The 26194-nt window shown below is 44.4% G+C and overlaps 2 protein-coding genes and 2 long non-coding RNA genes across 10 annotated transcripts in view; 2 read left to right on the top strand and 2 right to left on the bottom strand.

Moving 5' to 3' along the window:
* Positions 1-8937, top strand: part of SATB2 (SATB homeobox 2) — a 135874-nt gene extending 126937 nt beyond the window's left edge. For all 3 annotated transcript variants that reach the window (XM_083843039.1, XM_083843038.1, XM_083843040.1), the window contains one exon: positions 5835-8937. In XM_083843039.1, coding sequence (XP_083699165.1) covers positions 5835-6290 — 456 coding nt within the window. In that variant the 3' untranslated portion in view covers positions 6291-8937. The remainder of the gene's footprint in view (positions 1-5834) is intronic.
* Positions 7019-10993, bottom strand: LOC310902112. Its single transcript, XR_014586499.1, has 3 exons — positions 10874-10993; positions 10445-10510; positions 7019-7130 (listed from the first exon to the last, which is right to left on the bottom strand). It is a non-coding gene; the product is annotated as an uncharacterized lncRNA (long non-coding RNA).
* Positions 10994-11137: 144 nt separating this feature from the next.
* LOC310902099 (uncharacterized protein) overlaps positions 11138-26194 on the top strand; it is a 108670-nt gene continuing 93613 nt past the window's right edge. For 2 of the 5 annotated variants that reach the window (XR_014586482.1, XM_083843079.1), the window contains exons 1-2: positions 12996-13291; positions 17071-17264. Coding sequence is in view for 2 of the 5 variants with exons in the window: in XM_083843079.1 (XP_083699205.1) it covers positions 13192-13291; positions 17071-17264 (294 nt within the window). In the remaining 3 variants the exon portion in view is untranslated. Of the gene's footprint in view, positions 13367-17070; positions 17265-26194 lie in introns of all 5 variants that reach the window. The other 3 variants (XR_014586481.1, XM_083843078.1, XR_014586483.1) reach the window with 3 other exon arrangements.
* On the bottom strand, positions 14380-17036 carry LOC310902110. Its single transcript, XR_014586497.1, has 2 exons — positions 16550-17036; positions 14380-16289 (listed from the first exon to the last, which is right to left on the bottom strand). It is a non-coding gene; the product is annotated as an uncharacterized lncRNA (long non-coding RNA).

Raw genomic sequence — 26194 nt, 5'->3', positions numbered from 1 at the left:
AATCTTGTTTATTGCAGCAGTTTGTTGTGTTCTGTTCTCGCACATTTTCATATACGAAGATAAGCTGCCAAAGACCGGGGGTAATGGGTGTAAGGTTGTTTGTTTGAATAGATAATCTCCCACAGATTATTCCTGTAAGATATGCTATGAGGGATAGACAGTACATCCTTCTAGTATAAGGTTTCTTTGAAAGGTGATGGAGGTTGTCTCAAGTAAACTCTTAGCAGATAGCCAGGCACTGACAGTGCTGCCTGGGAGCTCTTGGCTTGCAAAGGTAAACTGTTGCAAATTCCATCTGCAGGTCTCAGCAAAGTGTAGCTGAACACCTTGTTTTAGCTTGTCCCCCACCCTCTATTTAACTTTAGCAAGTCACTGGGAAGGAGCTTTTCCAAAGGACTTGCTTGCATGGCCAAGTACATAGTGAAGCCGTTTTTGCATTGAGTCCAATTGGTGGCAAATCCTGCTCACTAGTTGTGAATGCTTGTAAGGGATGTGATGGGTGGCTGGTGTTAGATGTACCAAAAAGATGTACTGAACACATGTTTTGCTGTGTGGGCATTCTTTCTGGCCTTTATTTCGGGCTCCTTAAGCTGGCTAAAACCGTACTCTCTTTGGCATGAAAGTCTTTTGGTGTGATATAACAGTGTCATGGTTGGCTGTGAGAGTGGTGTACGTGTGGAGGGAAGATGAAAAGGTAGCCTGAAGTGCAGTGTCTGTTTCTAAAGCACAATCTCATCTTCCAAGAATTTTACATTTTTGATGTTTTTAATAGTAAGGGACACCTCATCATCTCAGCAAACCATCTCCTGTTGGAAAGGAGCTCACATGGCTAATCCTGTCTGCAAAAGGAACAAGAGAAACACAGCACAAAACAAAAGAATTTGGGGTTTCCATGTAGAAATGCAGTTCCTGTTTCTAATCTGCTGCAATGGCTGCACAGGCAACAAAACATGGCATTTTGTGGAGTGTTGTTAGCTAGTGCTTTGCTGGCAGAGGGTGCATGAGGGCATGTGCGTACCCTGCTCCAGCATCCCGTTTGGCCCCCTTTAGTGTCTCACCTTGTTCACATGTCTGGGTCGAGCTAGAAAGTGGGTGAAGATGGAAGTGAACACCAGTGGGATAGTGAATCCAGCCAAAATTAAATACAGTGAAGAAAAGAGACTTTGATGACGTGATGTTTGTTCAGTTTGGGTTCACTCACCTCTTTTCTGCAGAACATGGCTGTCCCAGGCTGCTGAAGTCAGGTTTCTCCTGCAGGAATGTCCCCAGACACGGGGAGTAGATACATGCGAAGCAGTGCGGTGATCCCTTCCCCCCAATAATTCTTGGCTTTGGATTTTAGAAAGACCACAAACCCTTAGCTTATTACAAGTAATCCTGATCACTCCCGTAATGATACACTACATTATATACTCTCCTAAACTTAATCATTCAATATCTCACTTCCTTCCCTGTAGGCATGTACTATTATATTTTACATATGGCTTCCAGCTGGTTTTCATTGTGGCCTTCAAATCATATTTCAGTACAGTGTGATTTAAGACTAGTCATTTTATCTTTTAAAGTCAACTTCCATCATATTAGTTTTCTTGCAAGTTTTCTGCCAGGGCTGGTTAATTTGTTTGAAAAAATGAGTTTGTCTATGAGGTTAAAATCTACCTGAATGAAACTTCATAAAGCAACATCTTTTGTACCTGCTCTGTTCTGAAATGCTGAGAACACAGTGATGCCTGTAGAGTTTAAAAATGAAATCTCTGGAAGGGATGGAAAAAATAAGTCCTGTGGGCATGGAAGGAAATCTATATCTTCACATTTGATTCAAAAGTAGATGGGGAGATGGTGAGGAGGGAGGGAGAGAGGGAGGGAGGGAGGGAAGGGGAAGTCAGCTCCAGATGGTGGTGGCTGTGGAGCAGGAGGCTGCCCCCACCTGTGGCCAGGGAGCAGTGGGGAAGGGCAAAGGAGGGCAGAAAGCAGAGGTGGGATGGCAGGAGCCCACAGAGGATTTTTCAGTGAGGGGAACAGATGGTGAGCTGAACTTGGCAGCAGAGTGGGATGAGGGGAAGGCAGCCCTGGGGCTGCGCTGGGGAAGGCACGGAGGTGGGAGAGGTGAGTGGGAAAGGGGGCAGGGGGAGCCTACGCCGGTGTGTGCCCCTTGTGAGCCCAGCACCAGCTGGCCTTGGGAAAAGGAAAGCTGCATCTGGCCGTCATTTTTGTACCTTCTCTTTGAAGCCCCACTATATGCGGGGTGCTTAGTGGTAGGTTCAGACCATAATTTGGGAGGGTTTAGCTGCACTGGAAAATGTGCTACAGCCTGTACTCTAAGCACAAAAGAATCAGTGGGGTTTTCTTTTTTTGCAGTAGAGCAGCAGAACAGCACTGACCCAAAATACAGAGTGTATGGCCGGGTGTGTACAACAGTGTGTGAAGTTGGTGGAAATTTTACCTGTGGATTTAAGAGTGTAATAATGACCCCAAAATCTGTAAAATCTGAAACCACCAAAAATGGTCAGTTTCCTTCATGGGGATGTGGCGTGCAGAGCCAGACATGAAGGAAGAAAATTGACCAAATCAGTGCATTTTACAAACATAGTTGAAAGCAAATATTTAACCTAAAGGTAATATGGATTTCATATTGTATCATGTGCCTCAACTGTTGATCTATTTCGCATAGAAAAACATGCACTTTTGTACTAAATGGCCCATATTATTGAAAGGAAGTATAAAACTAGTCACAGACTAGATCTGAACGAAGGTCTGTTCGTTTATACATCTGTGTGTGTGTATATGGATAATGTCTTATCACTGAAATCCATTGTTAGTGCCATTAGAAATCTGGAGCAAGCCCCTAGAAGTCACTGAAAACATGAGATTTATGTGGTGCAAGAGTAGCTTTAGGGTTTTGTGTTATTTAAGAAAACAGTAAGGCAAATAAGCCGCCTTTTTTTTTTTTTTTCCTCTGATTTTTTACATTGATATCCTCTGCATTATGTATTTTTCTCTTTGGAAAAGGGTAGAGAGGTCACTCCAGAGAAAGAAGGGTTAAGTAAAATTATTCTTTCTCTCCCGCTCTCGGCCCTCTTTGGTTGATTGCTTTATAGATGCTGTAGGCATCTCTTCATCTCCTTCAAATTAAACATTTTACTGCTGCTGATCCTGTATTGTTGGATTTTTTTCATCGTTATATTTGATTGGAAGTCTTGTAACATTTTTCAGGCTGGATCATTTCTCATGCTATTTGTCAGCTGAAAAGGGGAAAAAAACGACTTTCAACTCCAACAAGAATGAACTGAATAATTCACACTCTTTCTGGATGTGTTTCTATCTGTGTTAGCTGCTACTTGAATTCAGCTTCTGATTAGCAATGCTACATGAGGTTTTTCATATGACACTGGCTGTAAATTCACTGGAAGTTTGTGGTGTTAAATCCTTTTCTTTTTGGCTGCTCTGGGCCTTATGGTGTCAGGAGATAGGACCAGAGGGCACAACAGTGGAGATAATGTAGGTAGGGGCTGTGGTACAAATTTATGGGGCTGGGTCCTCAGCTCGTGTCAGCGAGCCCAGCTCTGCTGCTTTCAGTGCTCCCTGCTGATGCTGGTATGGATCTCACCCACCCTCATCTGTAATGCCTCTAGTTGAAAACGTCACTCTTTCTCTTTGAAAACAATCCATGGACAAAAAAGAAATGCTCAAAGAGCAACTGAGCTATTCAGTTCATTGGAACATTATGCTCTTTTATTGCATGAGATGTAGTAAAACATAAAACAGAATACCCGGCATTTCCATTTGAGTTTCTCCTCTCCCCCGATGGAGCTTGCTTCCATTTCTTTATGCCTGGAGTGGTTATGTGCTTGGGAGGAAAGTGAATCCATGGGTACCAGAACACATCTGTAGTTCTGCTCAGCAGCATATCTTCCACAGTTGTTCAGACCTGCCTGGCGGTGCTGGCAGCACCTGCTTTTAAGTGACTGTGTGGAGCTGCCAAGAGCTGCCTCCTTGTTTGGATGCGTTCTGCCACTTTGACGAGCACTGCTCCGTGGCCACAGCAGTGGCTTGTGCTGCAGTCATCAGGACATGCAGTTGTCTCCACACACGTGCACTCTCGCCTGTACCTGCTGTTCATGGAGACACCATGTCTCTTGTACTGGTGTTGAGCATCAGCTGGAGACATTTTTTGCCTGCCAAGTGCCTCCTGCTGCCACAAGGCATGGGCAAGAGGAACGTAATCACTTTCTTGGGCTGTTAGTCATGTTGTTTTCACAGCATCTCCTCTAGGTCCGGCTCCGCGGCCAAACTTACGCAGTGGGAAGCTGTTGGGGACTTTCATATTCTCTTCAAAAACTGTGGAGATTGCTAGTATTGTAAATTATTATGACAGCAGCGTTTGATGAAGAAAATGAATAAAAGGCTCTTCAGCACAGAGACATTTTATTTATTTGCATGTATTGACAATCTGATATTCCACAGTGAACTTCCTCTTGCATGAATAACTCTGATACAGTAGGATTTTACTAGGGGTTCAGCATGTGTGTAAAATTCAGTGCAAGGTCTCAGCAAATTTTATTTATTTTTTTTTTCTCTCCCTTTTAGAGAGCTTTAATGTAGGGTTGATTTTCTTGATGGTATGGTTTGCAGCAAAAACATTTTCTTCTTTGGGTGAAGAGCCAGAATTCCCTCTTATTTGTGGAAGGAAATATTTATCCATATTGATTTAGTTAGCTCTGTAGCATTGAGTTCTGATAATTATTTCCCTGCATCTGACGAAACCTCTGGGCAAATAGAATCTTCAATCCTGTAGGGGATTTTTGCTGGTAATTTCTCTTGTATAGATTTGGTTTTAAAGAAAGCATATGTAGTTCCTCTGTATTTCTAGCAGTTCAGAGCAAGTGTTTTTTGTTGTTGTTGTTGTTTGTTTGTTTGTTTGTTTGTTTTTTCCTGGAAAAAGGGCTGCACAAGGGCCTTTCCCAGCCATTTTAAGTGGCTGTTAGGAAGATTAAGAGTTACATATGCTTTCTTTAAACTTTCCGAAAAGGAGATACTGCTGGTGAAAATCAGTTACAAGACTGGAAAATGTTTGCCCAGAGGCTTTCTCAGAGTGGAGGGATATAATTATTTGAACTCTTCAACTAGTGAAATTAATACAGATGTAAAACAGAGAAATCTTTACAAGAGGTGCATTTAATCAAATCTGGCTTAAAAACAACAAACACTGAACTGTCTGTGATGTCACTCTTGATAGAAGGAACTCTTATCAAATCTCTGGACTTCTATATATATATATATATATATTTTTTCATAAAACAGCTGTGATGGATTTTTAATGACAAATCATTATTCACGATAAAGTTGCACCTCACAGTCTCGCATTTGATTAGGTCTGTGTGGTACTTGGCATATTGTAGAAATGGTTTCTCTAGCCTAAAAAGACAAGAGGAAACAACGAAGGGGCAGAGGAGGAGCAAAGAGGGAGAATGACTTGTCTGAGATGGGACAACTGGCCAGTCGTGACAAAGAGACTACAACACCTTTTGACTTAATTTTGATTTTGGCTATATTTCTTTTTATTACCTACATTTTGTATTTATTACTTACTTTGTATTTGTATGTCTATTTTTGCCTACATTGTTTATCTTTTATATTGCTTTCTCCTTTCAGTCTGCAGTTACTGGTACAGCTAATGTTACAGTTAATGGTAAGAAACCTAGTGGGAAATGATTAGTACTTTTCTTCATAAATAGAAGTTAGACTCCGTGTAAAGACCTGTACAAGTGCCTCTTATCTCAAGCACCAAGGGGGGTCACTGTGTACATGAAATATTTGTCTGTTTAATCTTATAGGTGCTGCACAGACAGCAGTCCCAGCCTGCAAAGGAGAATTCCCCACCTAGAGAAGAGGCACCTCCTCCACCTGCTGAGGACAGTTGTGCCAAAAAGCCAAGATCCCGTACCAAGATATCCTTGGAAGCTCTAGGTATCCTTCAAAGCTTTATCCACGATGTAGGTCTCTACCCTGATCAGGAAGCCATTCATACCCTGTCTGCTCAGCTGGATCTCCCCAAACACACCATCATCAAATTCTTCCAGAACCAACGTTACCACGTAAAGCACCATGGGAAGCTAAAAGAGCATTTGGGAACAGTGGTTGATGTGGCAGAGTACAAGGATGAGGAGCTGCTGACAGAGTCGGAGGAGAACGACAGTGAGGAGGGCTCTGAGGAGATGTACAAAGTGGAGCCTGAGGAAGAGAACCCCGACAAAAACAAGGCAGCTCCAGTGGACATCGACCAGAGATAATGTGAGATAGGAAAACAGAAAGCAATACATTGATCCAAGGATTTATTTTTTTCTCTTTTTACTTTTTGTTTCTGTTGCGCATGATCCATGTGCAAACTGAATTAATTCAGCATTGCCCAATCAGACATCGCCTTGACACAGACACTTGAGTGTTACACTTCCTACATCTGACTGAAGTAATCATTGTAATCACATAGGATTATGCCTTCATTAATCTTGCACTTATGAAAGGGACATCTAGCAAGTAAATGGGAAGAAAAAGTCCTATGAAATCAATGAATGAAAATTTACAACTTTGTGTGTATATATATATATTTACATAAAATATATATATATTAAAATTGCATGGGACGGAACTTTACAGCCTGAAAGTATAGACTGTGAAATGAGTTCTTTAAAGATGAGACTTGTTTATGTATTAAAACCACTTCACAATGAGTTGCTTTGGCTTTTTGATAAACTGCCGCCTGCTCTCAGGGTGTGGTGACTATTTTTGAATTCCTATTTATTTTCTATGTTTATCCCTGATTTTTTTTTTTTATTATATGGCTTCCTATCTGGCAACTTGATGGATAATTTTTGAGGTATGTATTTAAAGATGTAAATCAACACTGCCAAAAAAAGAAAAGAGGAAAAATGAGAGAAAATGGAAAAACAAATCAGGGCACCTTAAAAAGAAAACTAGTAAGTTAAAGTACCTTAAACAAAATGCACACTTAAAAGGATACAGCATGTTCCACTCTCCATAGTCCTTTCCGTAGTGAACAGATGAATTTTCATGGGAGTAAGAATGACTAAAACTGTAGTTCAGTGCATAGAAGACTTGTCTGCTAATGAGGTCTTTATAGAAAGAGAAGAAAAATAATATGTTGAGATTTGATGTATGGAATTCATACTATGAACCACATTTTACTGTGGATTTTATTTACCTGTTCTCTGTTTCAGATCTTAAAATTTATAAGCTTCCTTCTTATTGTTGCTTTTTGTTTTTACTAAGGTGAAACACACACACACATGCAAGTGTAAAGTTACATTGGGATACGGAATACCGCAATCCCAACAGTCCTGTCCAGGTAAATTGCTGAGAGATAAAGGGTTTGCATTGGTGATTTCCCATTCACCCTCTTCTCCAGCTTCCCCTGTGTTTCTGTTTTAGCTGGGCTTCCTCTGTGTTGCGCATTTGTGCCAGTGAAATGAAGTGTTTTCAGCCACGGGTCTCCCAAGCTGCAGCCCACCTCCAGCGCAGAGCACCCGAGGCATGAGTGCTTTCCAGCCTCCCTGCTGCAGGGACAGGAGGCCCTTCACACCCACTCACCCACTTGTTGAAGGGTTTTGCAGCAACCTAACTAGCAACAACGTTACATAAAGCAGAAATAATACTGACTGACTCTTCAATGGTTTGAACACTAAAGCTGCAATCTACTATAGTTTCCACCCGTTTTGAAGCATCTTGTCGCAGAAGACACCAAGTAGTATTTACTTTTCACTTCTGTGCAAGGATTTCTAAGAAGAGACCTCACCTTCGCTACTGTTGCAGCTGGATTGATTTCAGATGCCTGTTCAAATTGCAATCGTAACTGTACCAACAAGGTTTCTAGGTTGATTTTTTTTTTTTTTCTTCACAGGGGCTTTTCATGTAACCTTGACAAAGACCTCATGCAATATCACTTTGAAAGTTGTTTTCTGTTTACTACACCAGGCAATGTAATATAACTGTTAATACTATTTATATATTTGAAAGGTATAAAAGGTAGGAGTTAAAAATGAAAAACAAACCTCTATGTGTAGATACTTACTCAGAACAGACAATATACAGGGAGAAGACGTTGCAATACAAGCTAATTCTAGCTGCTCAGTAACCTCTGGAATTTTTAAGGGATTTTTTTTTCAAAACTCATGTTTGAAACATAAGAGTATCTCTGCATAAATTTCATACACCTTTGGAAGATGATGGTGGGTTGCTTACTTAATACCCCTTTTGTTCTTCATCCTTTATTTCTGTAGTATGCTGCAGCTTTAATCAGAGTTTCAATGGTTGCTGCTTTATGTTTCTCTCAGAGCTACTCTTTCAAAACTGTCTTCTTATCCTGTAGCTGAAATCACTCCATACATTTGAAAGGAAACGGAATTTTGCCAAGCTATGTTAGGTTGTTCATCTGATGATGGCATCAACATTCGGTATCTTTTACACTTCAACCAAAAATTTTATTAGGTATTTTTTCAATGCTGAGTCTTGCCTTTTTATTTTAAATTTCACTGCCAATTTTGCAGTGGTTCTAAGTGAATCTGTGGGCATTTTAGCCTGTGGTCTTGCCAGAACTTTCCGAATTACAATGCATATATGTCTATTTATTCAATATCCATCATATAATATCTATTTGGAGAAAGAAACTTTTCTTGTAGTGCCTCTTAACAAAGCACAATTTTCCGCCTTTTTTTTGTGAAATAAAAAAAAAAAACAAACAAAATGTGTTTTATTGCGGTATCAACAATGTGAATAAGGATTAACATATTGTAAATGTTCTTTTTTCCATGTAAATCAACTTTATCTTTGTTATCACTAAGTGATAATTAATTTTTAACTTATGTGCATTGTTAGGCTGTTAGAATTTTTTGGTTGTTGAAATAAAACCCATTCAATAAATGACTTAATTTGTCAAGTAATTTACAGGGCTTTTTTTTTTTTTTCTGAGTTCAAGAGGAATGAGGTCTGAAAAATGGGAGGGGAGAAATATTTGCATGTTGGAAAAAGAGTTGATTAGAGTGCTATTATTGGAGTTTGAAAGACCTCCATTAGCCCACGTGGGGCAGCACAGTCGACAAATTCCTATCATGCAAGATCAACCTGCCATGTTACTTGCTTCTTATGTACGTGTATGTACACACGCAGAGAGTCTCCTATGGGATCTGAAAGAGGGTGCGGGTGCTGTCGGCCTGTTGAAAAACATGCTCAAAACACACCCATAAAGATCCACTTCCAGTCTGCTGTCTTTTGCTGGTAGAAATTTTCTGTTTATAATTAAAAAGCCACAAATGACTGCGTGTCAGGAAACTTTTGGAGCACACATGTCCATGGTTAATGGACATAATAAAAGGCTTTATTATATTTATAGCAGGGCATCCTACTGAGTGTCTAGAGGAATGCCAGAAGGATAGATGTATCTGAGAAATGTGTGAAATGATTTTGGGGAGAATACAGATAAATGGAAGAAACTGCTCAAAATTCTTAAGCTAACAAAGTGGTGAGTGCATGGATTCAATCCTAGCAGACAGAGCATACACTGCACATCAGACTTGCGTTGTCTAGGAATTAAGGTAAAGCAATTTTTAAAAATGTTTTATATTTTGCTATAGTTGCAATGCAGTTCTTCTTATGGCACATTTACATCCTATATAAAGTATCTATTTGCTCCCTTGAGAAAAAATAATGGAGGGAGGAAGGTGTTAATAACCACATCTTTTGGTATCTGGCCACCTGCTCATCACTTGAATTAAATTTGAGATCAAATAAAATCACATGCCTGTCTGTCCGCTCAGGGAATGGCTCAGCACTCAGAAGCTGTGCACAACTGCATTTGGCCACATGCAGCGCCCTGGAATGCACAGCTGTTCTCCCTACATCTGAAAGGGTCTACTAACCAGGCAAAGGCAGATTTAACAAAACATCTCCTTGCCAGAGATGTGGCCTGTTTGTACCAGGAAATGTCCATACTGCAGAACACTGGGAGCCTGGCACTGGTGAGCTACTTTTTGTTCTGAACTGCTGGTAAAGTCCCAGTGTGTGAGGCAGGAAAGTTAGGCTGGGTTTCCACAGGCCTCAGTGGGTGTGGGAGGTGGCAGAGAGAATGAACCAGCCTTTGAAAATGCCCATGCCCCAGGCAGGTGCTGTGAAGATGTCGATGGTGTTGGATTAGGTGCCCTTTTCTGCTTTCCGGTGGGGCGAGAAACAAAAGGATTAGCAGCCCTCACTTTGCTGATAGACAAGTTTATGCATGCACTCTGTGTGTGCGTGTGTCTTTCTCTAAATATTATTTTAATTGGGGGGAAAAATCCTTTAAACATATGGGTTCTTCTTCCAAACCGTAAAAAAAATCATTTAATAGCTACAATAGCAGAAATATTTCTATTAATGCTTCTACTTCTCTATACTTTACATGCTGCTGCTCCTATCTGTTTTTCATGTTTTAGTCATCCGGACATATGTATTTCCGATTTCAAACCTGTGTGAGTGAAAAATAAACATTTTAAGATTAGTTTAAAATGTTTTTAAGATTATGAACATACTGTCTATTGCCTGAAGTTCATTGTTGCTTAGATAAAAGTAGCTGTTCAATCTCTTCCCACTTAGTAACCAATTATTTGCACTAGATTAAATGGATTAGAATCCTCCATTGATGAAATTTTGTTTCTATCCCCAACCTGTTAAACTTTCAGGGATAAAAGCTAGATATGTTTGACAGTGAGCAAATGGCATCTTAAAATCATGAACAAGTCATTACAAAAAAGCTCCACTTACACTATGAAGTGCAGTGATTAATTAAAGATGCAGTTTTAACTTATTTATAGCCATTAAAAAAACATACCGGTTTTAACATGAAATAACACAAGCCAAGTCATCCAGGGGAGAGATGCTGGCAGCCTGAGAGTTGGAGAGCAGGCAATGTGACAAAGCCAACAGGGAGCAGCAAACGCAGGCCACCCTTGAAACCTTTGGGCAAGTTCAAAGAAGGCTGGAAAGGGTGGCTCTGGTGCCCCTGTCACATGTCCTTCTTTTTGGTCACATACAGACAGCTCAGGAGTGTGAGAGCCCCATCTCACTGCGATAGCAGGAAACCTGCGTGCTCACACCTTGGCTGCAGTGCAGACAGCGGGGAGCTTGCCAACCAGAGAGCGTGCTGTGGGTGAGTCAGCCCTACCTCAGTCAAAAATATGATCTGGGTGAGGGAGCAACAGTAGCAGTTCAAACAGAGATTTGTGCTAACTTCCCCCTCCCCAAAACTGTGATTGCTGATGGCCAAATGCTGGACTTGCTTGACTGGTGGGTGTGGTTCACTGGAGCCAGAAGAAATAAAGGCAGTGGGAGGAAGGATAAAACCTCACTACTATGCCAGGGTGTGGAAGGCTGCTCTGCTGCTGAACAGCTTACCTCTGTTGGGTCCTGGTTCCCAGCCCTGTCCTCAAGGCAAGACACATCCCCTCTGTCCCATGTTGGTTGCTCAGGCACTACATCTGCTTCCTCCTAAGAGGAGTGGCATAACTTACCCTTCAGAAGGGGTCTGGTCTTGATTTGAAGACCTCAAGAGCTAGAAAATCTACTGCTGCCCTTAGTAGTCAGTTTGAATGGTGGTTTTCCTCCCTGCTAGATCTGTACCATATTCTAACGGGAATTTGGCTGGCTTTCCCTTCTTTATTTTTTTGGTTAGGCTTTTATCTTCTGTGTAAAAGTCCTAGGTATTGAAGGGTGCTTTTTTTTTTTTTCCTCTGAAGTAGCTGTTCTGATCAGATGAATTTTCCTGACTTGAGATCTTAGTGTTCAACTGAAGCTAGCTGTGACTATTTCAAGGAAAAATCTGCTTCTGCTAATGACAGAGTTCACCTTTCTATTCCTTTTAACAGTGTATCAAGATAATGACAGGAGGAGGGGTCCTTTTAACGAAAAGGTTATTTGTTACTACTGAGACTTTACCTATCACTGTGTGTTCTAGTTTCATTCTCCAAACATGCTACGTATTTGTAGCATTTCATCTCATTAAGTCTGAGAGACAACATAATGGGGTCAAGAACTCTGATGAAATGTTCTCGGAAAGGAATTTTGTGACCAACCTTAATCAACAGTAGTTGCACTCAGTAGCAAATTCTCACCAAATGAGATATGGGAGTGGCACAGGGTGGGTTAGGATTTCTTTACCCTGAGGTGAAAGTACATGCTATGTTTATCACCATCTCAGCTACTTCTCACCAGGGATGCCCAGAAGTGTCCAGCATGTGCTTCCGCTCCAGGGAAGAAGAACAAGACAGAACAGATGGGTCTCACTGACATGAAGGGGACTCTTGCAAGTAAAGTCGGGTAGGATGGGGCCAGCAAACACAGTCCTCTGCCACTGGCTTCAACCATCAGTTTCACAAGCTGAAGGAGTCTCCTCTGTTTGTATTTAAAGGCTGTTTTTCTCTCCTATTTGTATTTAAAGGCTGTTGCAGAATATCACTCCCTTAATGGCACTATTTTCACAAGTTATTTAGCATCGTTTGTTCTGTGTCAACATTGTCCTTTCATTTAGTTTTCCACACCCAGTGTCCCCTCCTGACCTCTGGCCACCCATCACATTCATAGACAGCAACCGCATCTCCTGCGAGCCCTGTCATACCACAGCTGTGCCCGGCTGGTTGGCACCCTCACCCAGTGCTCCTGGAGCAGCTGGCCCTAACCGGTGCCACCCTACCGCCGCAAGTCCGGCGGATCCCCGCGGCACAGCACCTGGGGAGTCACCCACCTGCGCGGCTGTCCCTCACATCGGGATCGCCCAAGGCCAAGGCAAGGCCAGGCGCAGCCCGGACGGCTGGCTGTACGGCTGCGCCCTCCGCCCCTCACACCGCCCTGCCCTGCGGCTGCCGAGGCGGGCCGCGGGACAGCCAATCAGAAGCGGAGCCGGCCGAGCCCCAGCCAATGGGAGAGGCGAGAGCCGGGGTGGGGGCGAGCTCTCCGTCGAGGAGCCATGGAAGGAGGTGCTGTGGCGGCCATTTTGTCACCCCTGGCGGCCATTTTAGGTCGTCGCGGTGCCCTCTGATCACATGCGGGGCCTCCCGGCTCCCGCACTGCCCCGGCCGGCGTGAGGTGGGCACGGGTCCGCTGCTCCTGGGCAGGGCGATGGCGTAGCCCGGCCCTGTCCCACCGAGCGCCCCGATGGGCCCTGGCAGCGTGCTTCAAAAGCAGAGCCCATCCCTAGAAGAAGTGCTTGCAGTTGCCCCAGTAATGAATGGCTGGGACGCGATCCAGCGGGAAGGTGAGCCCGTACTCCGGCTCTTAGAAAACCTCTTTGGCACACGAGGGAGAAAAGAAAATGCCCCGCATGAGTGAGGTAATGAAAGGCCACAATTATAGCTACTAGCGGGAGAAACGTGTTAATCACAAGTGACTTGGAAGGTAGTGGGAGTAACTTCTTCCTAAATGCACGGAGATGACAAAACGCGGGTTGTGCGTATACGTAGTATAGCGTGGCTGGGCAAATGGCATTGTTCAGCCCTACATGAGCATTGGCGCTGCCTACCCTGGCCAGGGACCATGGCTGCTCGTACCTCTCTGTCTGAGGCTGGAAGTAGTTTTTTTCCAGCAGTTTCCATGCTGGAAAGCGAGTGGGATTACAGCACCGGCAGCAGTAAGCACACTTGTGCCAACCTGCTCAGCCCTGAGTTTTGCCCTGGCTGGGGACATTTGCCACCAAAGGGTCATCCCACAGAGGGAAGGATGATAAGTAGGCCTCGTGCCTTAAATGTTTTCCCTTTGATCATCCCTTACCCACCTTGCTGCACCTGGGCTGCTTGGGAGTGCTCGAAAGAAGCACTTGGGGAGTGCCTGCTCTCATAACCTTGCAAGACTCACGGGGATTTGGCATGTGAAATTTTAGTGGGTGTTTTTGTTTCTTTGGCTGACTTCTGTCACTGTGTACAGTTACGAACATGACTCTGGCTTTGAAGAGACCCTTGGCTGTTCTAGTTCCTCTTGTGTTTTATCTCAAAGGCACTGGGATCTTTCTTGCTGTTGTGTTGCCTCTAAAAATGCGTGCATGGCTGTTGGGTGAATGTTGGCTTCATAATTGATGACATGGTCTTGGCAATATCCTCTTCAGGCACCATTCCTTGTCATATAAATATCGTCTATCAGTGCCCATTGTCTTTATAGCAATCTTGAGCAAACAGTTTTATTTCCAATGAGGACATCACACATTGATCTAAACACTCATCTGTAGTGGATCAATTTACATTAGGATAGCAGTATTGTAGCATTGCTGTTCATTATATTGAAAGAAGTATATGTTTAGTTACAGGCTAAAATCAATTAAACGTCCCTCTGCCTTTTGCTGTGAGAAAGTCAACAAGCCAGTCTGTCTTGGACAATTATCCATCTACAGCTCCTTAAAAAAAAAGGCTTCCGGCATCATCCCTGTCCTTGTAGTTCTCAGTTTCTTCTTCAAGGACCTATTCTGCAATGATTTGCTTGTTTTGCAGTCTGGTAAAACACTCTCAGCTAAAATGCATATGAGAGAAATGAATGCAGTCTTGCTGCTGCTGTTTTGGAGGGATCTTTCTCAGGGCCGTACAGAGTCACGCATCCAAAAGGGAAGCCTGCACGTTCACCAGAAGGCTGCCTGTTAACACGTGATGGTATACGTGGGAGATGCTGAAAAATGTAGATGATGCTGTTTGTATCTTCACGGGTGAGATCATTATCTCCAAGTCGCCCTAATTTCAGGGGAGGAGAAAAGGAGGAATTGGGAGGAGGGGAGGAATTTGTACGATGCTGTACTATTTCTTGCTATACTTTAGGAGAGAAGACTGCAAAGAGTGCTGATGTCTTTCTGACAAAGGGAATGTAGTTTCAGTTAGCGATGTAGGTGCAGAGGGAGAAGGAACCTGCAATTTCAAAAGCAAAACACATAGGGGAACTGCCGGGCAATGCAGTGGGATTTGAGGAGCAAGTTTCTTGGGGCTCTGGTGGATGGCAGATGAAAGCATCACCTGCCCCAGCCCGCTGCTGGAGGTTAGTCTCCTCTGCGTGCACGTCCCCTGCCTGCCACGTGCTGTCACGGCGGCAGGGCTGCCGAGTGGCTGGGCTCTGGGTTCTGTGCCGGTGGGCAGGCGCCTACTGGCCTCTGCCTGTTGGCAGCAACGGCAGAGCTCGCAGAGCTGGGGTGAGGCCGTGGCCCTTGTGGTGGTGCTGGGCAGGCCAAGCCTTGCCACAGCCATGCAGGGTGAGTGTAAAGCAGGAATTTTTTGTCTTTTCCTTGTGCAAGCAAGAGGTAAAAGTGATCAGCAGGGGGTAGGCTCTTACCTTGCGTTAAGAATCCCCTCAGGACCTGATGGGCCTGTGCTAAGGAGGGCTTGTCTAGCCTTCCTGTTTTATATACCTCTATATGTAGATCATCGTTTGGCTTGAGACTTCACCCACTCTATCTCTACCAGACAGGCCACTCCAGCACTTGTTGTACTCTTTCATTACATGCACAAAACACTGCTGCAATGCTAATAATAATAATGAGAGGGAAGGAATAGCAGATATTACAGAGCATATTAAGAAATTGATCTTAGTTTTGCTTTTGAATAAAGAGGCAGACGTCAAACCAGCTGAAGCCATTCAGTTAATTGGTTTTTGGCTCTCCTGAGTGATTATATCTGCCCAGGTTCCACCAAGTTCAGCAGGTCTCGTGCTGGTCAATTAGCCTTTGGCATCCAGGAAAGGAAATGCTTCATTCAGTTTTTCTCAGAGCCTGTTTCTGTAGCATAAGGTGGACTGAGCAGGAGCGGTTCCCCTTGGCAGTGGAGGAACTTAGGAGTGCTCTTGGCCTCCCCCTGCCCTTGCCCTGGCACCAGAGGGCATTTTTGCCTGTGCCCCAGCCCTCTGAAGAGGTGGATGCTGTTCAGGGGAAGAATCTGCCCCAGGAACTGGACCGCAGGAAGACAGCCAGAATGAGAGGGGTTTTGGAGGACCGCAGATGTTTCCTCCCGAGTGACTTTCGCTGGAGGTCTTTGTCTCCGTGGGCTGAGCACATGATGGGCTGAGCTGTGCGGCTGTTCTGGCAGCACCGATGGATGCATGGTGCTGGTCGCGGGCAGCCTGCAGGCTTGCCCAGTGCTACAGCTCTTGATTCCTTCGGCGTTACCAGGGCTGAGTGGAGCTGAACAGCTGACGCCATTTAGTGGCTTTTCCTGCCGAGTGCTCGGTCCTGCCTTCACCGCTATGGCTTGCCAAAGGGCTCCAACACTTGCATTGCTGTGATGCAGACCCTGTAATAATAGTTGGTTACATTCAGTGAATTCAGTTCAGATTTTAAAACCTCATCAAATAGTTAATGACTGACTATTTCAACACAGCAGTTTCTTCAAGACTTGGGAGAGAAGAGAGAGAGGGAGATGGAAAAGTTATTCATGTCCCATCTGTCTGGAACGCTTGTCCCCTCCCTCCCACCCACTGAGTCACTTCCTCCCTTTATATCTCACTTAAAATTTTTCCTTTCCCCTTTAGCTTATGATTAACAGGCACTCACCCTCTGCAATTTTTTTTTTTTCCTGATGTAACGTTTGTTAAGGTTCTATGGATAAGTAGAGCATATTGTCTTGCAAATAGATATATGGGGTGAAATGCAGTATATGCTGCATATGGCCATGTAAGTGAACGTATCAACCACTGCAACATCCTGTTGGTGCTCCAGCGTTCCCACGGAAGCCAAGGAACTCGCAATGTACCGCTATGGTGATTTTGTTCCTGTTGTTCAAAGCACAGCCATAAGATGCGCAAGGAAAAGCAAGTTGCTTGAACCATGGGGTAGAAGTGTTTTGGGGAAGCAGCACCTCGCAGGAGGGCTAGGGCAGCTGCCACCAGCCCTGAGAGGGGTTCGCTCAGCTGTGCGGCCTGACCAGGTGGGTGTGCAGGATGGGGTCGCTTGCTTAAACATCCCAAGGTGTCTTGGGGAGGGGATGATGTGATGGGTCGGGCTGACCCAGCCCATCTGAGGCTGTCACACTGCTGTGCTGCCAGGGATTAAGAAGGCTCTCTGTTAATTAACAGGTAATGAAGCACTTTGGAGACAAGGAGTATGTGCTCTGCAAGGCAAGAGAAAGAGCTGTTTTCCAGTGGCCTCCCAGGCCAGGAGTTGCACAGCTTTTGGACGCGTGCTGGCCTTGTGCAGCCCGCCAGGGAGATGGGCTGCGCAAAGCCTCCTGATGGTCTGGTGGAGAAGAACAGCTACAGGAGAGGAGCAGGTCAGTGGGTTCGTCCTGGAAACATCCAGATGAAGGAGGAGGAGCCTGAGTGCTTCCTGGGCAAGTGTGGGTGGTGGTGGTGGTGATAATGATGATGATGATGAGTCTGTAAGCTGTGGAGGAGGTGAAGGCTGGGAGGGGGAAACTTGAACCTCCTTGCACAGGTTTTCTGAGTTACTGAGGCTTCCCAGCAAAGGGTGAGAACGTAAGGCCCTACATCAGATGTTGTGGAAACCTTGCATGTGCTCCACCTGCTTGAGCCTTTTTGCTCGTGACTTAGAGATGGGGCATTCAGGGATGTTGGGTCAAGAACACTCCAAAAAATTAATTTCACTTTGTTTTAACGCCAAACACTTGAGCAGTTCTGTGTGACTGGGGTAATTCCCATCCCAGAGAAACACCAGCAATGAGTGTTCATTTATAGTTGCTGCCCTTCTTTGTAATCCCCTTTTGTAACGAGATCCCCCTAGCTTTTCTGGTTCCAGGCAGTTGGCCATAAGCTAATGGGTGATGCAGTAACCTGGGTAGTACATCCACTGTTGGATGTGCTGAAGACTGGGGCACAGATGTGTTGCAGAACCTCTGCAGAGAGCCAGATTGGCTCCCATTGGAGGTTTTAGCTGTGTTCAGGGCAGCAGCCATGGACTGACCCACATCAGCCTCCCAGTTCCAGAAGCTTGCTGCAGGGATGCCTGAGCAGCCTCTGCACTGGTGCTGGTCCATCAATGCCCTTTTGGCTCTGACTCTGTTTCCTGGCAAGTAGCTGTCCTGTTCCCAGACCCGTGCATTACACAGAGCTGGACAAGGCTTTGGAGTCCCAGCCTGGCTGGTCTGGCTGGCCTCTGGGCGTTTGGCAGCAGTGTCCTCATCCTACACACGTGGATGGTGATGCAGGTGGGCTGACAGGAGGGCAGGGCAGGCCTGTATTTGCTGTAACTTCACCAGTCAGGGTCCTGTGTCTGCGAAAAGCCCAGCAGCTTCTCTTGAAGGAAGCGAGGAATATGCAGACCTCCTGGTAACAAGAGACAAAACTGAAAGTTTAAACCTTTTCATTTTTGTGACACCTAGCAGGAGATTGCTACGTGGCCAGACACTAGCATCCCATTGAGTTACAGGAGAGCTGGTGAGTCCCAGGATGGAGTCCTGTGTTACTGGAAGTTGAGCAAGCACTAGTGCTGATCTTTCTGGGTGTTTTTTTAAAAGAAAAGTTTGTTAGTTTCTTCTCCCATGCCTTCACTGTGATGGGTAGCTATGCATTCTTTAGAGATTTCCTCTTTCAGCTTATTTTTGGAAACAATTTTACATGCATGCAGGGACAGTATAGCTGCCCTTGTATTATGTGTGACAGCTAATGAAATTAGTATTTCATTTGCCCCGGGCAACCTTTGGAAATAACACAATAGCTTCAGTTGTTTATTTCTCTGAGAGATGTTAATGATTAACTCTGAAAAGAAAAGTAATTCTTCTACCTGTACTACATAAACTTTCATAACTCTGTGCAATAGGAGGATATCTTTAGGTAATATATGGCTTGCAAAAAGCTAAGCTCTGTAACATTACTATGCAGATAGATTTGGCTGCTGGAAAACTACTTCAGCCTAAGATTTTAGTGCTGCCAGCTGGCAGAAATGATCATATATGTAAAACCTTAAGCTGAGCCAGAAAAACCTGAGTTCAAATCTCTTGCCAGGGATTGTAGGATAGAATGATTAACCTGATTTTATATTTTTGGATAACTATCAAGTGCCCGAATATTTATAGTAATAAATGTCTTCCATATGTGCTGATATTGCATCCATGGAGTGTGATAGCATGATAAAGTTATTGTCTTACTTGAAGACACAAATTATAACTAATCCTATAGACACATGAATCAGTGGCCCAATTTCTGCCAGCTTCTGTGAGGTACATCTGACTTTACTCGTGTGAGCAATGCAGGTCAGCAGTGAGCTAAAGGCAAAATTCAGATAATGCTGGGGATCTTGAGCTCTGCTTTCAGAAGCGATAGTACAACGCGCTTGGTATTTAAGCACTTAAGCTGGTAAAGTGCCCACCTGCAGCTTTACACCTTTTCACAGTTACTAGTAGGTGCCTGAATGCATCTTTAAGCATCAAGATGCCACTGAAAATATAGCGTCTAAGCTACAAGCCTGTGGTTCGTGTCACATAGCCCTGTGAACCTCTAAGTCAAAATTGGCAGGGGACTCTTAGGTTCGTAAATCTATTTGGTGCCTGCTAGACTGGTGCAATAACCATGCTTAGAGCAATGCTTGTGCCAGTTGGGCTGACTCAGTGTGGTACTGAGGAGGCTCAGCTCCTGCATCATTAGTGCTTCTCTAGGTATGTGATGGCTTACCCGGTCAGCCTTTTAAACACACCTTCATGCAATAAAACTTCTTCAGTGCATGATCATAGAGCTACTTTCCAGTTGGTTACAAAAAGCAACAAAGGAACTGTGTGAAGGTTATAATGTTGTAGTACGAAGGCTGTAAAAACAGAGAAAAAGGGACTAAACCAATGTTCCAGTAGTTTTCTCTTCCCTTGAAATAGAGGTAAGCCCGCCCAGACGTCTTCCTTTTAAATACTGACTACTGCATCTGTTTTAAACCAAAAATAATACCTTTTGATTGGAAATGTTTCAATAACATTATTTGTGCATTTTATTGAGGCAGAGGTTCCAATTATTAGAGTCACCAGGAATTTCAAACATTTAAACGTAGCCTTTATTTCTCCAGAGTAAACCACATCCCTGTGCACTTATTTTTCTATCTAAATGCTTTTAAACCAAGCCCTAAACCAGATCTGACGTGTGTTGCTGGTGGTCCCCCTTACAAATCAGCCCTTGAAATGATCCTGCGGCGCTAGACAAATGCCAAAGAGGTTGGGCTGGTCCTGGGGGCTGCTGAGAAAGGCAGAGCCCATCGGAGTGCAGCGTACAGCCCTGGGTGGCTCCCGTGGCTCTGAGCTGGCTGCTGTCAGTCTGGTCAGGTACTGTAGTCTGGGCCCTGCAGACTTCAATAGAATAAAGAGAAGGATTTGTCTGGTCATGGAAACCACTTCTTCGGCCCCGTGATCTCTTTATGGCTTTTCCCTCAGCTGGCCTCTCACCAGGAAGCAAACAACTGCATCTGTGGCAGGGAAGGGACTTCTCTCAACAGCCAGAATGCTCCCCAAGCATGCTCTCCATGTTGACCCTTAATCTTGACAGCAAACTTTTTCTGAAACTTTAATGAAAAACCTGAGAATGCTGAAGGGCCATTTCCTTTGTTTTCTGGCTTCTCTACAGCCTCTGCTGTCAGCACAGGGGCTAGGTATTTAAGCACTTTGAATTTCAGTTTCTTGACTTCTTTCTGCACAACATAAATAAGAACTTGGGCCTAAAAGTTCTTTAAAATTCTGTCATCAATCAGAACAACAAACCTTGAAGCTGAAGGAAAGCTTTAAGCTTAGTTTGGGATGTAGAGAGGTTAGAGCTTGCTTAGGAGGCAGCATTAGTAAAAGAGGGATCCTCATCACCTGACAAAGGAGGTTTGACACCTGCCTATTTGCATCCCTAGCAAATGCTGACTGGCTTGGAGGGAGCAGGATTAGGCTCATGGTAGAGCGTGAAGATGTCAGTCCCATAGCAATTCTCCACGGTTTTGGCTTTTGTGACCCTATCTGAAGTGTGTGTGCCCCCTCCTTTTTCCCCAGGGTAGCAGAACGTTGATTGCCCCCACCTCTGAAACCTGAACAGTTCTCAGGAGAAACATTGATCTTGCTTATTTCTGTGAGGATGGTGAGCCTGCAGTAATGAAGGAGCAGAGCAAAATGTGTAACTCTTAAAAAAATAAAATAAAATGAAATAAAAAAAAAACAACAAAAAAGCCACTAGGTCTCAAACAATTGCTCATCTGAAGGCAAGCAGGTTCCTGGCAAGTGTGTGTGTGTACATGAATGTACTTTGAGGTTTTTGTCCGTATAGCAGACCGGGTCTTGAGTGCACTGTCAATTAAGGGCAGCAATTCAAAGTGATTCACAGCAGATTACGCCAGCCTGTCTCTTGATGGAGCACACTCTGGTTCTGCGCCTGCAGGTGCTGCGCAGACTGCCAAGCCTGGAGCTAGCCTGCAGTTATGCTGTCAGCCTTGCTTAGATCTAATGCTTTATGACAACTGTCTACCTGTAATGTGATAATGGGCTGAAAACCTCTGCAAAATTGATCGAGTTTCTTGAAGGAAGGAGAAACTTCTGATGTGGCAGGCCTGACTCTTTCTTCCTCAAGGTCCATATGAGCTGAAAGGATTTCTTTGCAGCTGGGAGGCCTGATTCTCCTTCTGCCTCTGATGGGAGGGGTGCTTGTGTTGGTCTGTGAAGCTACTGGCCTCCTGCTTTCTCCAAGTGCAAGAAGGATCCATCTGTTGCATTTTTAGGCACTTCAAATCTGCAATTAACTCTGAAATCTAAAATAGTCTTGGCTTCTACCTCTTAGAGCTTCCAGTGTTTTTTTTTCTTCCCCCTGTACTTTTGATGTTCTGGATAAAATCATCTTCTGCCTTCAAGGTGTTTCCAGAGTTTATACAGTAACTTGGTTATGTTTAATCTCTAAAATATGAGTCATTGGCTAGAATGAGTAGTAGGTAGTATTCTAAAACAGATAGTACTTGACACTGTGTAACACAGCCTGTATTAAAGGGGCCAGATTCCTACCCGCCTTTTAGTGGTGTGATCCAGGAGTAACGTCAGTGACTTTGTGCTACATCAGTGTGCAGTGAGAGTTGGATCTAAAACATCCTAACATAGCTTAAAGTCCTCCAAATTTGTTATCCAGGTAAAAGAACAAGAACACTGCAACTGGGAAGGTTGGGATGGTCCCAACCATCCCAATGGACAGATGGTCCCCATGCTGTGGGGAGGCCCAGCCATGTTCCCCTGCACTACAGGCCTTTCTCCCCACAGCTCCTACTGCAGTTGGTGCCACAGTGTTGGCACCATCGTGGTCCGGTTGCTGGCACAGGACCTGATGACAACCCAAGCCTTGTTTCATAGCCAAAGTGTTGTCATTATGGCTGGTGTAAGCAGTCACAGCCTGTCCTGTTCTGGCTGCTCTGCATCTATCCCAGCTCAACCAGGCCCGGGGCTGGCATGAGGTGTTGGCAGGGCAGGTGCTGCAATGGGGACAGCAGGACAGCTGTGGTCTGCTGCTGGCTGTGTGGCAGACCTGTGGCTCTGTGGGAGACCTGGCCAGCACAGGTGGGCTGTGGACAAGCACCAGGTGACTGCTGTGGACAAGCACCAGGCCCTGCAGGGTGCCCTGCCATGCAGGAGCAGTGAGTTGGATCCTCAGGTGAGCTCTCTGGTGCGAGTGGTCCAGCCCCATCCTCGTGTATGCTTCTGGGAAGCCAGGACCGGGCTGTGGACTGTGCTCTCGAGATCAGAGTCCCCTCCAGGGAAAACAGGGATGTTTACACAGAGCAAGACTATCTTAACGGCCATGTGATAATTGTTAAGAGGCCTGAGTCTGCAGCATAAGCCCTTCCCTACCACCTTCTCATCCTCTGGAGCACAGGCCCCTGTGGTAGCTCTGACCCCCATGCCACTCACTGTCGTATCTGTGGGCTTATCTTGCTCCTTAAAGAGCCCATAAACCCATTAGGTCTGGGTAAATAATCCCTGGGCTGTCTTTAGAATAATTAAAACCAAAAGGCAAACAGTTACTCTGGACTATCAGCAGCCTATCAACAAAACTTGTGTCTTGAAATGTGTGTTCAATTTCTGTTATTAAAAGGCACAGAGCCATATGTGAAACATTATCATGCATCTTTGTGAAATTAGCAGAACTATTTGAACAACCATTTTGTCTCTATCAAAACAGAGCCTTGTTATTATTATTTTTTCATACTGTGTAGGAAGGTGAGAGAGCCTTTTGGAGAGCAGGAGGGCTGAGGCAGAGAAACTGACTTCTGTCGGCCCTGGCTGTGTCTGTTTGCTGTGGAGAGGCGGGCTCTGTCTGTGATGCCCAGGCAGTGCTGGTCATAAACTGGCAAACGGGGAAGAGCAAGATGAAGAGACATATGCTGCTTTTAATCTTGAGATCCAGGAGACTACTTGGGTTTCCTTTAACTCCTTAATTGCTCTACTTTGAGTGAGGCTTTCACAGGACTTACCAAACTCAATTCCCGTTAAAGTCAAGGGAAGTCTCACTACTGAATCAGTGGGACAAGAAGAAAAGCCAATGCTGAGTGTGCTTTGAAATTCCCACTGCTTATGGTTAGGAGCATATGTTAGAAAAGTGATGTTGCTTCTGACTCCGTATGAACTCTGGGGACCCGGGAGTTGGACTCAGTGATCTTTGTGGGTCCCTTCCAACTCGGGATATTCTATGAACCTTCAAAATAGCGTTAGACCTCTTTTTAAATAAATAAACCTACCCCTTAGTTTCTTGAACTAGCCCTCTGAAAATGACACCAAAGCCACTTGAGGGTGAGGTTTTCTGGAGGAAGGGGAAGAAGGAAGAGGAGCTGCTTCTGATAAGGAGTGACCAATAACTGTGGGCAAGGTCAACATGTAGCCTGCAGCAGGGTTGGAAGGAAAACATGGTGTGAAGTGTTTTGTCCTTTAATGGACACTTAAAAAATAAATAAAGGAAGAGAAAATAATTACTGAGCTGTTTGGAAATGCGTTTGTCAACTGACACTAGCATACCAGCCCGTCCTGCGGAGGAAATGCCTTCAGTGCTGGCTTTGAGTGGCATGCAGTGGATTTATAGCTTTAATGGTCATAGTTGGATTCTCTTTTGAATAGGCATTTCTGGTTTCAAGGGTGTTGAAGACGAACAAGATCATATTTGGAGACAATGATTGTTAAAGAAAATGCCAGTGCTTCTTGCCAGGCCTAGTTATCAGCCAAATGGATTGAGATAAGGCAAACAAAACTGAAGAATAAATATGAAATCAGTTGATTTAGTCTGCTTAGTTAAGTTGAACAACAACATCCCGTGATTTTCAGCAAATATAAAAAAACAAAGACAGTCAACCCTACACTTACAACCCACTTGAGGTTTTCACGCTGACAACCTAGTTGCTAAGTATAAATGGTCCTCCCACTACTGGTTTGTCTGAGTCTCGGGTTATATTCTGGGATATGACTGCATCACTAGCCCTTTGACCTTAACTCTTTTTTTTTTTTTTTTTAACTGAACAACTACATTAGAACTTTTTTTGCTGTGCCAAGTATTTCTGCTGGAAAATATTTTGGAGGACTCATGTAATAACAAACGTGAAGAATTTCTGATATGAAAGAGTCTTGCTTATATTCATTTCTTAGCTCCAGAGTGAGATTAACTTTGTTCAACAACTGCTTAAAATCTAAACCCATATGTCTCCAAATGTACAGTGCTTAGAACTACGGGCTCTTAGCACATCTGCCATAAAAGCACTAGTTTTAGAAATAGTAACGTTCGATGTGACCCCTGATTATCCAGACTCAGCTCCCTTCATTATTAATATAGAGTAGTGGCTTTTATCCTCTTTCTGCAGGGCTGTGGATCCCAACTGAAATTCGGCATGTTTTGCTTTTCTGAGAGGATCTTTAGTGGTTCCTTTTAGAAGCAGCTCACAAGTACCTAAGGTTGTGTGGACCTGAGCTGAAAACCAAGAATGGGGAGAAACTTCAGACCTAGATATTCAGCTATATTTGTGTATCAGCAGCTGTTATATATAATTTTCACTAGTAAATAAATGTATAGTCATTGTTTTGTGCAGCAGGATTCAGTCGCTATTCCTCTGATATGTTATGCGATGCAAATGTAGAGAATTTAGGGGTCCTGCTGTTTGGAAAATGAACTGAAGAAAAATGCTTTCAGAGACCCTTTCTGTAGCAAATAGCACTTGGAGCTTATATGAGATAATAATCCAGTAAATGGCAAACACCTTTCTAAACATGATAAATTACCACTGTTAGCTAAAGGTAGACATGTTTTGGGGTGAGAGAGAGCAATAAACAGGCTGAAAGCTGTTCTTCTGTGTTAGCTCTTGTGGCTCAGCAACCATTAAAAGGGACTTTTGCACATTCCCTTGTAGGAAATCAAGCTAACTTGCAAAACATAGCTACCTTGTTGGCCTTGCAGAAAGATATTTGTGCCCAGTGCTAGCAGTGCTGCCGTGTTAGAACTGGGGAAAGGGCCGCACCTCCCAGGGCCAGTGCTGCTGCACTGCCAGCCCGGCATTGCCCCTTCTTGCCACGCTCCTGAAGGTGCTGTGGCAAGAAGTGTGTTCTGGTTTCCACTGTGCAGGGCTCGGCTTGAGTTGTGTGGCAGTCAGTGTACAAATGTTTTTCTGGGGACATGGGCTGGGAAGGGGCCCTTCTGGGTCTCAGCTCCAGCACACTGAATGCAGGTGCTGTGGACATCATGATTATCTGTGGTGTGCTAATACTACCAGGATGGGTGCCCTCGCTCATCTTGCCTGGACATGATGATAATTGTCCTGGGTGTTGTTCCTTAACATGGGGATCTAGGAGGAGCAACAACTTCATCAATATTGGACTTATTAAGTCCCTGAAATATAATAAAATACCATTTCTGAGACCTGGGGGTAAGGTGTAGAAACCTCTCCGGCAGGGACAAAGTTGATAGTCAGTCTGATAAGCTGCAGTTTGGCTCTGATTGTGGTGGAGATATCAGTCTGGAAAACTGCCTAGTGTGCTGTTGCAAGAGACCTGTAATTAGCACGTGACCGCTGCTGGTGGTAGGTCGCAGGGTAATAAGAACGTGACCAACCTCATCTCTTCTCAGTTGTTGCAGGCCCTTGGTCTCTAGCTCTTTATGAAGCTGTGGGTAGCCCTTTAATTAAAGCTACCAATTATGCACTTGATGGAGATCCTGTAGGCCAGCGAGCTGTAATGTTAAATGCCAATTGATTAGGGAATGAATGTCTCTGCAACTTTGCAGC

The sequence above is a fragment of the Anser anser genome, assembly GCF_964211835.1.
Source record: "Anser anser genome assembly, chromosome: 6".
NCBI lineage: Eukaryota > Metazoa > Chordata > Aves > Anseriformes > Anatidae > Anser > Anser anser.
Note: the sequence above shows the minus strand (reverse complement) of the source record. Positions and strands in the feature narration are given on the sequence as shown.